The 12,500-nt window shown below is 39.7% G+C and overlaps 1 protein-coding gene across 3 annotated transcripts in view; it reads left to right on the top strand.

The window, feature by feature from the left end:
- LOC133554290 (PHD finger protein 20-like) overlaps nt 1–12,500 on the top strand; it is a 42,244-nt gene that overhangs the window by 1,213 nt on the left and 28,531 nt on the right. For 2 of the 3 annotated variants that reach the window (XM_061902836.1, XM_061902835.1), the window contains exons 2-7: nt 6,983–7,062; nt 7,124–7,295; nt 7,465–7,549; nt 10,768–10,841; nt 10,932–11,142; nt 11,210–11,295. In XM_061902836.1, the coding sequence (XP_061758820.1) occupies nt 6,983–7,062; nt 7,124–7,295; nt 7,465–7,549; nt 10,768–10,841; nt 10,932–11,142; nt 11,210–11,295 (708 nt within the window). The remainder of the gene's footprint in view (nt 1–6,982; nt 7,063–7,123; nt 7,296–7,464; nt 7,550–10,767; nt 10,842–10,931; nt 11,143–11,209; nt 11,296–12,500) is intronic. The other variant, XM_061902838.1, reaches the window with a different exon arrangement.

Genomic DNA, 12,500 nt, shown 5'->3' with positions numbered 1-12,500 from the left:
TAAATTTTTTCAAAAAGATTAGAATTAACTAGTTTTTCTCTTCTTTTTTATCGGTTGAATTTTGAATTTTAAAGAGTCGAAATTGAAGATAAACTATGTTTCAAAATTCAATTTTGTCCTCTTTTAAACCATTCAAGTAAGTTAGTTGTTTTTTTTATCATTTCTTCTCTACAAAAACCTTCCATAAAAGGAAAAAAATGTAAGACGGAATGACAGACAAATACCCATTTTTTGATACATATAGATTTATTTATTAAAGGTAAATTGAGGAAATTAGCTATTTCTGGCAATTTATTTAAGTTTGTATCAAACTGGTAGCCCTTCGCATTAATCAGTACCCAAGAAGTAGCTCTTAGTTTCAAAAAGGTTGGTGAACCCTGGTCTATATAATTATAAAACAGGGGCTATGTGGGGATAGACTATTAAAAAAGTGGAATAAAAGAGGCGAACAGGTGAAATGTAACAAGAAAAAGTTGCAATGTTGACTTACAACACAAAGCTGCAATGTAAGCTGTTTATTTCTTTTAAGGCCTACTGAAATGAGATTTTCTTATTCAAACGGGAATAGCAGGTCCATTCTATATGTCATACTTGATCATTTCGCGATATTGCCATATTTTTGCTGAAAGGATTTAGTAGAGAACATTGACGATAAAGTTTGCAACTTTTGGTTGCTAATAGAAAAGCCCTGCCTCTACTGGAAGCATGTGCGCGTGACGTCACGAGGTGCAGGGCTCCACACATATTCACATTGTTTATAATGGGAGCCACCAGCAGTAAGAGTAATTCGGACCGAGAAAGCGACAATTTCCCCATTAATTTGAGCGAGGATGAAAGATTTGTGAATTAGGATATTGATAGTGAAGGACTAGAAAAAAGAAAAAAGAAAAAAAAAAGCGACTGCTCCGAGCGACGGCAAAATGACCTTTTCAGATGTAATTAGACACATTTACTAGGATAATTCTGGAAGATCCCTTATATCATGGGTGTAATTTCATTTGGCCCTTGAGGCAATATCAAATTAACATTAGAGCTGGCCCGCCGCAGTAACACCGCATTCACCACTAATACTCATACTCGTCAACCTTCCCGATTTTCCCGGGAGACTCCCGAAGTTCAGTGCCCCTCCCGAATTTCTCCTGATTTCCACCTGGACAATAATATTGGGGGCGGGCTCTAAAAGCACTGCCTTTGGCGTTTTCTACATGTCGCTACGTCCGCTTTACCTCCATACAAACAGCGTGCCGGCCCAGTCACATAATATATGCGGCTCATACACACACACAAGTGTATGCAATGCATACTTGGTCAACAGCCATACAGGTCACACTGAGAGTGGCCGTATAAACAACTTTAACACTGTTACAAATATACGCCACGCTGTGAACCCACAATAAACAAGAATGACAAACACATTTCGGGAGAACATCCGCACCGTAACACAACATAAACAACATAAACACAACCGAACAAATACCCAGAACCCCTTGCATCACTAACTCTTCCGGGACGCTACAATATACACCCCCGCTACCACCAAACCCCGCCCCACCTCAAACCCGCCGCCGAAAAGAGGCATTCAATTTGTATTTCTATTTTATTTGATATGCCATTGATATTTTTTAATTATTATTATTTTAAACTCAACTTTGCATGTCACTATAAAGTTATATAAGCCTTGCTTGGTCAATATTCAATGCGAAACCCTTTTGGGTCCCTATTAAAGGATTCATTTGTTCAACCTCGGCCCGCGGCTTCGTTCAGTTTTAAATTTTGGCCCGCTCTGTATTTGAGTTTGACACCCCTGCCTTATATGCTTATTGTTTTAATAGTGTTTTAATGAGATTTTAAAGATAGTAAAGACATACCTCGAGGTTGGATGGCTGCGGTGAACGCCAGCGTCTCAGAGAGAAGCTGAGTAGCCAAGCTCACAGCTGCCTTTTTTGACAGCTGCTGCAGAACGACGAATAATCCACTGATGTCTCCGGTATAATATATATATCACAATTTCCCCATCCAAAAACATGCTGGTTGACGTAGAGAAACATGTTCGCTTGACCGCTCCGCTTAACAACAAACAAAGAAACACCGGCTGTGTCTCGGTGCTAAAGACAGCTGCAATCCACCGCTTTCCACCAACAGCATTGTTCTTTATAGACTCCATTATTAAATGAACAAATTGCAAAAGATTCAGCAACACAGATGTCCAAAATACTGTGTAATTATGTGATTAAAGCAGGTGACTTTTAGATGCGAGTGGTGCAGCGCTAGCATTTCCTAACAGTCCGTGACGTCACGCGTACGCGTTATCATTCCGCGACGTTTTCAACAAGAACCTAGCGGGAAATTTTAAATTGCAATTTAGTAAACTAAAAAGGCCGTATTGGCATGTGTTGCAATGTTAATATTTCATCATTGATATATAAACTATCAGACTGCGTGGTCGGTAGTAGTGGGTTTCAGTAGGCCTTTAACGCTGGCATTGCTCAAAAAATAATATGAATCAAAATATATGTTGCGATGTATTATTGACCTCTTCAAAACTTTAAGTAGTTCACATCAAATATTCCAGGTCTATTTTTTATTTTTTGGGGGGGGGGCAGGGGAGATATTGCATTTTTTCCGTACAAAAAAAAGTTTTCTCTGTCGAAAAGTGGATAAACACAAACAAATTAAATAAATACTAATAATTGACGGAATAATCTGAAGTTGATCCCGGCACTGAAGTGTTGAAAGTTAAATTTAAAAAAAGATGACTTATTTTTAAGCCTTTTATGAGTGTGGCCTTTTGGATCCCCCCCAAGTTTTATTAGTAGGCTTTAATAAAATCTGCTGTTGCTAAAAAAAAAAAAAAAAAAGTAAATCTATCAACGTTGTCATGAATTATTGACTTATTAAAGCTCCAAGTACATCAATTCAAATATTCCACCTTTTATAAATACATTTTGGGGGGTATATTGCATATTTTGTGTTTTTGCCATAAAAACAGGGCTTTATTTGACAAAAAGGTCGAAAAATCCATCCATCCATTTCCTACCGCTTATTCCCTTTTTGGGGTCGCGGGGGGCGCTGGTGCCTATCTCAGCTACAATCGGGCGGAAGGCGGCGTACACCCTGGACAAGTCGCCACCTCATCGCAGGGCCAACACAGATAGACAGACAACATTCACACTCACATTCACACACTAGGGCCAATTTAGTGTTGCCAATCAACCTATCTCCAGGTGCATGTCTTTGGAAGTGGGAGGAAGCCGGAGTACCCGGAGGGAACCCACGCATTCACGGGGAGCACACGCAAACTCAAAACAGAAAGATCCCGAGCCCAGGATTGAACCCTGACTACCCAGGACCTTTGTATTGTGAGGCAGACGCACTAACCCCTCTGCCACCGTGAAGCCCCTAGGTCTAAAAACATTTTAAAAAAAATTATTCAAATTATTTTATATCAACAGATTTACCTGAAGTTGATCTAGAGATTTAAGTGTTATATATATATATATATATATATATATATATATATTAGGGCTGGGCGATATGGCCTTTTTTTAATATCTCGATGTGATACACGATATATATCTCGATATTTTGCCTTAGCCTTGAATGAACACTTTGATGCATATAATCACAGCAGTATGATGATTCTATGTGTCTACATTAAAACGTTCTTGTTCATACTGCATTAATATATGCTTATTTTAAACTTTCATGCAGAGAGGGAAATCACAACTAAGTCAATTTGCCAAAACTTTATTTACTAAACAGTTATTAAGCAGTGGCACAAACATTCATGTCTAGCTATTAGTGCACTTTTGTGCATGATGTCACTAAGATGAAATATCAAAACAACACTAAATTAAAGTGCACTTTTTGTACAGAACGCCACTACAATAGTTTAAAACAAATACAGTGCACTTTTGTGCATGATGTCACACAAGATATTTAGAAAAACTGTCAAATAAAAATGAGCTGCATAATAGGAAATCCAATAGTGTACGTCCTTTGCTATGTGGTAGGTTCCTGCGGACGTTATCTCCTTCTGTTGTGGACTATTTTTTTCATACGATGTTGATGTGGAAATGGTTGCCTCGGCATTTTGTTGGTGTGGCACCGAACGGAGATGTTGACATTCATTCTCTAGCACAGTGGTTCTCAAATGGGGGTACACGTACCCCTGGGGGTACTTGAAGGTATGCCAAGGGGTACGTGAATTTTTTTTTTAAATATTATAAAAATAGCAACAATTCATAAATCCTTTATAAATGTAATTATTAAATATAACTTCAACAACATATGAATGTAAGTTCATAAACTGTGAGAAAAAAAATTCAACAATGCAATATTCAGTGTTGACAGCGAGATTTTTCGTGGACATGTTCCATAAATATTGATGTTAAAGATATCTTTTTTTTTTTTTTGTGAAGAAATGTTTAGAATTAAGTTTATGAATCCAGATGGGTCTCTATTACAATCCCCAAAAAGGGCACTTTAAGTTGATGATTACTTCTATGTGAAAAAATCTTTATTTAAAATTGAATCACTTGTTTATTTTTCAACAAGTTTTTAGTTATTTTTATATCTTTTTTTCCAAATAGTTCAAGAAAGACCACTACAAATGAGCAATATTTTGCACTGTCATACAATTTAATAAATCAGAAACTGATGACATAGTGCTGTACTTTACTTCTTTACCTATTTTTTTCAACCAAAAATGCTTTGCTCTGATTAGGGGGTACTTGAATTAAAAAATTGTTCACAGGGGGTAGTACATCACTGAAAAAAGGTTGAGAACCACTGTAAGTTTAGCGGGTGACTTTTCAAATGATGCTACATATTAGCAGTAATGCTACTTTTTGTAGCAACGCTTTTGCACCACACTTGACAAATTACGGTTGTCTGCTCGACATATTCCCACTTGAAGCCAAACCTCCGCCAACTAATGGAACCCGTGCTCTTTTTCTTTTGAATTCATTCTTCTTCTTTCATTTGTTACCAGGTTGGCACCTTCTTTCCCTCGTATTACCACTCGCACCGCTAGCACAACAGCTACAGTTGTCATCAAAATTATTCAACCCCCACACAATTTTGGTGTTTTAGCAAGTTGGACATTTATTCCGTATTTTGTTTATAGTCATATCAAATAAAGATGTGTCAAATAGACAAATGCAACTTAAATTGCAACACTGTATTTTACAAAATACCAAAAAAGGACATTTTTCTAATATCTCATTGACAAAATGATTCAACCCCCTAGTTCCATGCATCTTTAGTACTTAGTAGAACACCCTTTGGCAGTAATGACATCCTTCAAAGGTGATACATAACCGGACACAAGCTTCTTGCAACCATCTACAGGTATTTTAGCCCATTCCTCTTGGGCAAAGGCCTCCAGTTCATTCATATTCTTGGGCTTGCGTGCTGCAACTGCCTTCTTCAAGTCCCACCACAGCTTTTCTATAGGATTTAGGTCTGGCAACTGTGAAGGCCACTCCAGAGTCTTCCAGCCCTTCTTCTGCAACCACTCTGATGTTGATTTGGAGGTATGCTTGGGATCGTTGTCCTGTTGGAAGGTCCAACGTCTCCCAAGCCTCAGCTTCGTCACTGACTTCATGACATTTGCAGCTAATATATCCTGCTAGGAAATAGAATTCATAATGCCTTGAACGCGCTGGAGATTCCCGGTACCTGAGGCAGAGAAACAGCCCCAGCGCATGATTGACCCCCACCATGCTTAACAGTAGGCAAGGTGTTCTTCTCTTTGTAAGCTTGATTTTTTTCTCCTCCAGACATAATGTTGATTCATAGGCCCAAAGAGTTCCAGTTTTGTCTCATCACTCCATAGAACAGTTTCCCAAAACCTTTGGGGTTTCTCCAGATGATTTTTGGCATACTCGAGTCTATTTTTCTTGAGCCTGGTAGTCAGAAGTGGGGTGCGCCTGGGAGTTCTGGCATGGAGGCCTTCATCTCGTAGTGCGCGCCTTATTGTCTGGGACGAAACCTGCGTTCCCCCCTCTGCAATGTCCTGTTGTAGTTCCTCAGCTGTTACCCGGGGTTTTTCACCACTGTACGCTTCAAATACCGGACAGCAGTTGCACACAGCATCCTCTTTCTACCACGCCCAGGTAGAGTTTCCACTGTGCCTTTAGCTTTAAACTTGCGAATTATGCTCCCAACTGTGTCTCTTGGAATGTGTAATGTCTTTGCTATTTTCTTATATCCATATCCTTTCTTATGAAGAGAAATTACCTCCTCTTTTGACTTCTTTGACCACTCCCTGGACTTCACCATGTTGCAAATACACCATTGACCATCTACAAGAAGCTGAGCGTCACAGTCTTTTTCAATCAGTTTAATTGTTGCTCGTTATGGCTCTAATCACATCTACAGGTGTTTTCAACACCTGATTGAAAAGACCGTATTCCAATTCTGTTCTTAAGAGTTATGATCTTCAAGGGGTTGAATAATTTTGTCAATGAGATATTAAGAGAAATGACACTGTTTGGTATGTTACAAAATATAATGTTGTAATTCAAGTTGCATTTGTCTATTTAATGCATCTTTATTTGATATGACTATAAACAAAATACGGAATAAATGTCCTACTTGCTAAAACACCAAAATTGTGTGGGGGTTGAATCATTTTGATCACAACTGTAGCGTTAGCCATTCCTCTACCTGTCTGCTCCGCGAGGGCGTATGTAAGAAGGTTTGCTTGTTTTATCTCTCTGTGAGAAGCAGAGGCAAGAAAGAGTGAGAAGAGCCTGTAGTGTAATGCCTGCAGCTAAAAGCAATTGCTTTTGTTCGTATACTGGAATATCACGATATAGTCATTTTCTCTATCGCACAGAGACAAACCCGCGATATATCGAGTATATTCGACATATATCGCCCAGCCCCAGTACAGATAAAAATTGTGATTTGAATGTAAATGGAGTTTTGGGCATGCTCCTTTTTAAAATAAATCCTACGTTTTTTTTTTCTCCAGATGAAGACTCCCCCGGACAGGACGGGCATAAAGTTTGAGGTCGGCGCTCAACTGCAGGCCAGAGACCGCCACAAGAACTGGTACACGTGCACGCACCCGGAGAGTCACGTTGTCGAACGATCACCTTCCTGTTTTTGTCAGGTACTCGGCCACCATCGAGAAAATGGACTACGACAAAGAGCGCGTCATGGTCCACTACCACCAGTGGAGCCGGCGCCATGACGAGTGGTTCCAGTGGAACTCGCCGTACTTGCGGCCGCTGGATAGAGTCAGTCTGAGGAGGCGGGGTCTCAGCCAGACGAGCGCGTCGACGGTACGACACATGGGAAGTTTGTATTAACTCGTAATTCTGCATCGTAGTCCATTCCCTGTTTTCTGATTGGCTGTAATGCTTACCCAGTCCTGCAGAGGTCGTGTTTTACACCTGACATTTTTGTTTTTCGCATATCAAAGTGGAAAAAAATGTGTTTTCTCTCTTCCAGTCATTTGTCCCCGGCACAAAGGTTCTGGCCTGTTGGACCGACTGTCGTTTTTACCCGGCCAAAATCCTGCAGGCCAACAAGGACGGTGAGCTTTTTTACGTAAACAATGCGACCCTGCACGTGTCCAAAGTAAACCAAGATTTAGATAGATAGATAGATAGATAGATAGTAGGGCTGTGAATCTTTGGGTGTCCCACGATTCAATTCAATATTGATTCTTGGAGTCACGATTATTCGATTCTCCATTAAAAAATATATTTTTCCAATTCAAAACGATTCTGTATTCATTCAATACATAGGATTTCAGCAGGATCTACCCCAGTCTGCTGACATGCTAGCAGAGTAGTAGATTTAAAAAAAAAAAAAAGCTTTTATAATTGTAAAAGACAATGTTTTATCAACTGATTGCAAGAATGTAAATATGTTTTAACTATTAAACGAACCAAAAATATGACTTATTTTATCTTTGGGAAAACATTGGACACAGTGTGTTGTCAAGCTTATGAGATGCGATGCAAGTGTAAGCCACTGTGACACTATTGTTCTTTTTTATTATTTTTATAAATGTCTAATGATAATGTCAGTGAGGGATTTTTAATCACTGCTATGCTGAAATTATAATTAATATTGATACTGTTGTTGATAATATTCATTTTTGTTTCATTACTTTTGGTTTGTTCTGTGTCGTGTTTGTTTCTCCTCTCAATTGCTCTGTTTATTGCAGTTCTGAGTATTGCTGGGTCAGGTTTGGTTTTGAAATTGGTTTGCATTGTTATGGTATTGCTGTGAAGTGGTTTGTTGGATTGATAAATAAAAATAAAATAAAAATCAGTTTTTTTAAAAATGAGAATCGTTTCTGAATCGCACATTACGATTCGTATCCGAATCGATTTTTTCCCACACGCCTAATAGATAGATAGTTCAGTTCTAGGTGCTTACATTACACTTACATTTTAATACAGTGCAGCCTCTATTTACAAACTTTATTTGTTCTTAAACAGGGTTTGTAAATGGAAAAGTTTGAATAGTGAAAGCAACCTTCCCCATATAAACACTATATTGTCAAAAGTATTGGGCCACCTGCCTTTACTCACATATGAACTTGAACTTGAAGTGCCATCCCAAGGAATTGTCCAAAATGTTTTGGTATTCTGGAGCATTCAAAGTTCCTTTCACTGGAATTAAGGGGATGAACCGAACTCCTGAAAAACAAACCCCACACCATAATTCCTCCTCCACCAAATTTCACACTCTGCACAATGCAGTCCGAAATGTAGCGTTCTCCTGGCAACCACCAAACCCAGACTCGTCCATCAGATGGCCGGATGGAAAAGCGTGACTCATCAGTCTAGAGAAGGCGTCTCCGCTGCTCAAGAGTCCAGTGGCAACGTGCTTTACACCTCTGCATCCGACCCTTTGCATTGGACTTGGTGATGTAAGATTTAGATTCAGCTGCTCGGCCATGGAAACCCATTCCATGAAGCTCTCTGCATACTGAACGTGGGCTAATTGGAAGGTCACATGAAGTTTGGAGCTCTGTAGCAACTGTCAGTTTACGTGGCCTACCACTTGGGGGCTGACTTGCTGCTGTTCCCAAACTCTTCACTTTTATTTGGAATATTTAGGAGCGAGGACATTTCACGACTGGATTTGTTGCACAGGTGGCCTCCTACGACAGTTCCACTCTGGAAATCACTGAGAGCGGCCCATTCTTTTCACAAAGAATAGAAACAGTCTCCATGCCCAAGTGCTTGATTCTATACACCGGGCCAAGTGATTAGGACACCTGATTCTCATCATTTGGATGGGTGGCCAAATACTTTTGGCAATATAGTGTGTGTGTGTGTGTGTGCGTGTCTCTCTCTCTCTCTCTCTCTCTCTCTATATATATATATATATATATATACATATATATATATATTAGGGGTGTAACGGTACACAAAAATTTGGTTCGGTACGTACCTCGGTTTAGAGGTCATGGTTCGGTTCATTTTCGGTACTGTAAGAAAACAGCAAAATATAAATGTTTTGGTTATTTATTTACCAAATTTGTAAACAGTGGCATACCATACATATACACACAGGGTCCATTGCCAGGGTTAATGTGGTCAACATATATAAAATAAAAACTAAATAAGATAAGGCTCAGGATGGTTTCTTAACAAAACCTTTCTACATATAAAGTGCTTTTTTTGATTGATTGAGAGTTTTATTAGTAGATTGCACAGTACTGTACATATTCCGTGCAATTGACCACTAAATGGTAACACCCCAATAAGTTTTTCAACTTGTTTAAGTCGGGGTCCACGTTAATCAACATTAAACTGCCTCAAGTTGTTGCTCAGATTAAATAAAATGATAAAACTTTTGTTGTACATATAAAAAGTGCAACATTAAACAGTTTCAAGTCAACTCAGCCTCAGATTAACTTTTCTTTTCCCCCCCAGCCTGGCTAACTTGGCAGTAAGAGGATATATGGGCTCATTGTTCTTCCACCATAGAAGTGGGTCAAAATTTTGTTTTTAATGCAATATGGACTTAAATCCGCTGCTATGAAAACATTTGTTATTGCTTTAGCCCTGCCTGACTCGCCGAGGAGAGGCTGCTTAAATGCGGTGGTGACGCTTCAAATGGGTTAGCATGTGTTATGAGAGTAGAGTATGTGTGTGTGTGTGTGTGTGTGGCCCTTCAATATTTGAGAGCATGTGAGGTGAGTGTGTGGGCGAGCGAGGTGAGGGAACGGTAGCGTGAGTGCGGGGAGTGGCTAGTGTTTTGTTGGATTTGCTGTGTGCAAGACCTCAATAAAGCCACGATTTGCAACCAATCGCCGGACTCTTCATTTACCCTGGAGTCTGGAGCTATGGAGACCCACTGCCAGGTAGAGTGAAGGGTGTTGCCCCCGAGAATACGTCAGCCCTGGAGGAGTGTCTCCCCTGCGCCCCTCGACTACGGTCTGGGAGCCGAAAGCAGGAAAGGTGCAACACATGTTTGACGTGTTGTCAGAAGCAGCTGCTGAACAATGTCGGCAAACCTCCGTCCTCCATTGTTGTATCGCGCAGCCAAAGTGTTCCCAAACGTGAGATCTTAACGAGGCAGGAGGGCCTAAAGTTCCAAACCAAATTCAGGTTTTCCTGGAAATTCTAACTCTTCAACATACAAACTACTACATTCTGTCAGCATTTCAGTTCAACTTCAGCATTGGAGCATTCACACGCAATTTATTCAGGAATTGCCTCATCTAGTTATTATTGTTATTATGATTTTTATAGCACCTGGTTTAGTTAATGTGTGCATGTTTTTCAGACTCTTACACAGTCCGCTTCTTTGACGGTGTGGTTCGGACCGTAAAGCCCACTAAAATCAAACCCTTCCAGAAAGTAAGAACGACTTCAGCCTCATTGGTCCTCATTCAGGCAATCACAGCACAGCACCTTTGATTTAAATGATGTGTGTGTCTGCCTGCGCAGAAGCCGAGGCGTGAGAAGGCAGCAGTGGGAAGCGAGGGCTGGGAGGAAGGAGAGAGCGAAGAAGAGCAGAGGGCAGAAGAAGGAGACAAGGAGACAGGGAAGGAGGAGAAGAAGGCAGACGAAGAGGAGAAGGAAGGAGGCGCTGAGGGCGAGAGGACACCACAACCTCCATCTCCATCATCACCTCCTCCAGTCAAGAGGAGCCATGACAGTAAATAAGTCATGTGACCAAGCAGCTCCTTCTTTGCTGGAGTCTAAACCCCCCTTTCTCTCTCCAGGCGAAAACACTGAGGCTGACCAGCAGCCAATCGCGAGCGAGCTCAGCCAGCCGGCTGCCCCAAACCCCGCCCACATCGAAAAAGGTAAACACGCATAACTTTCATTCAATCATTCCAAATCACAAACATCACACGTAAATGTGAAATGTTGTTTAACAACTTGGCCATGTCGCTAAAAATACAAGATAAAGACTTAAAGCTCATGAACATTTTTATAAATCAGCATTTTCGTTATCGTATTTTTCTGCAAAAAACATGAAATTGATGCCGACCCATTAATAGTTAAGCAGGAAAAGCAAGATGGCTGCTTACGAAAATTTTAGCCGTATCTTAGTAGGTCTCGACGGGATTTTTGCAATGCATTGTGGGGGCTGGGTAGACATACCCTATTTTTCGGACAACAGGGCGAACCGGATTAAAAGGCGCACTGCCAATGAGCGGGTCTAGGCAGGTCTATTTTTGTACAAAAGGGCGCACCGGATTATAAGGCACATTGAAGGGGTCATATTATGATTTTTTTCCTGAATGTAAAAGACTTCCTTGTGGTCTTCACAACATGTAATGGTGGTTCTTTGGTCAAAACGTTTTACAGATGATTTTCATGTCGCTTCAGGATGCAGCGTTTTGTGGGCTGTCTTATTTAGGGTCGGTATGGCGTAGCGAAGGGGTCACCAACGTGGTGCCCGCGGGCACCAGGTAGCCCGTAAGGACCAGATGAGTAGCCCGCTGGCCTGTTCTAAAAATAGCTCAAATAGCAGCACTTACCAGTGAGCTGTCTCTATTTTTTAAATTTTATTTATTTACTAGCAAGCTGGTCTCAATTTGCTCGACATTTTTAATTGTGTAATTCTATTTGACAAAAATCAAATAGAATTTGAAAATCCAAGAAAATATTTTAAAGACTTGGTCTTCACTCGTTTAAATGAATTCATTTATTTTTTTACTTTGCTTCTTATAACTTTCAGAAAGACAATTTTAGAGAAAAAATACAACCTTAAAATGATTTAAGGATTTTTAAACACATATACCTTTTTACCTTTTAAATTCTTTCCTCTTCATTCCTGACAATTTAAATCAGTGTTCAAGTATTTTTTTTTTTTATTGTAAAGACTAATAAATACATTTTAATTTAATTCTTAATTTTAGCTTCTGTTTTTTCGACGAAGAATATTTGTGAAATATTTCTTCAAACTTATGATTAAAATTCAAAAAATTTATTCTGGCAAATCTAGAAAATCTTTAGAATCAAATTTAAATTTTATTTCAAAGTCTTTTTAATTTTTAAAATGTT

This window comes from Nerophis ophidion, linkage group LG06, assembly GCF_033978795.1.
Source record: "Nerophis ophidion isolate RoL-2023_Sa linkage group LG06, RoL_Noph_v1.0, whole genome shotgun sequence".
NCBI classification, from domain to species: Eukaryota; Metazoa; Chordata; class Actinopteri; order Syngnathiformes; family Syngnathidae; genus Nerophis; species Nerophis ophidion.
This window is presented reverse-complemented; position numbering and strand designations above follow the sequence as displayed.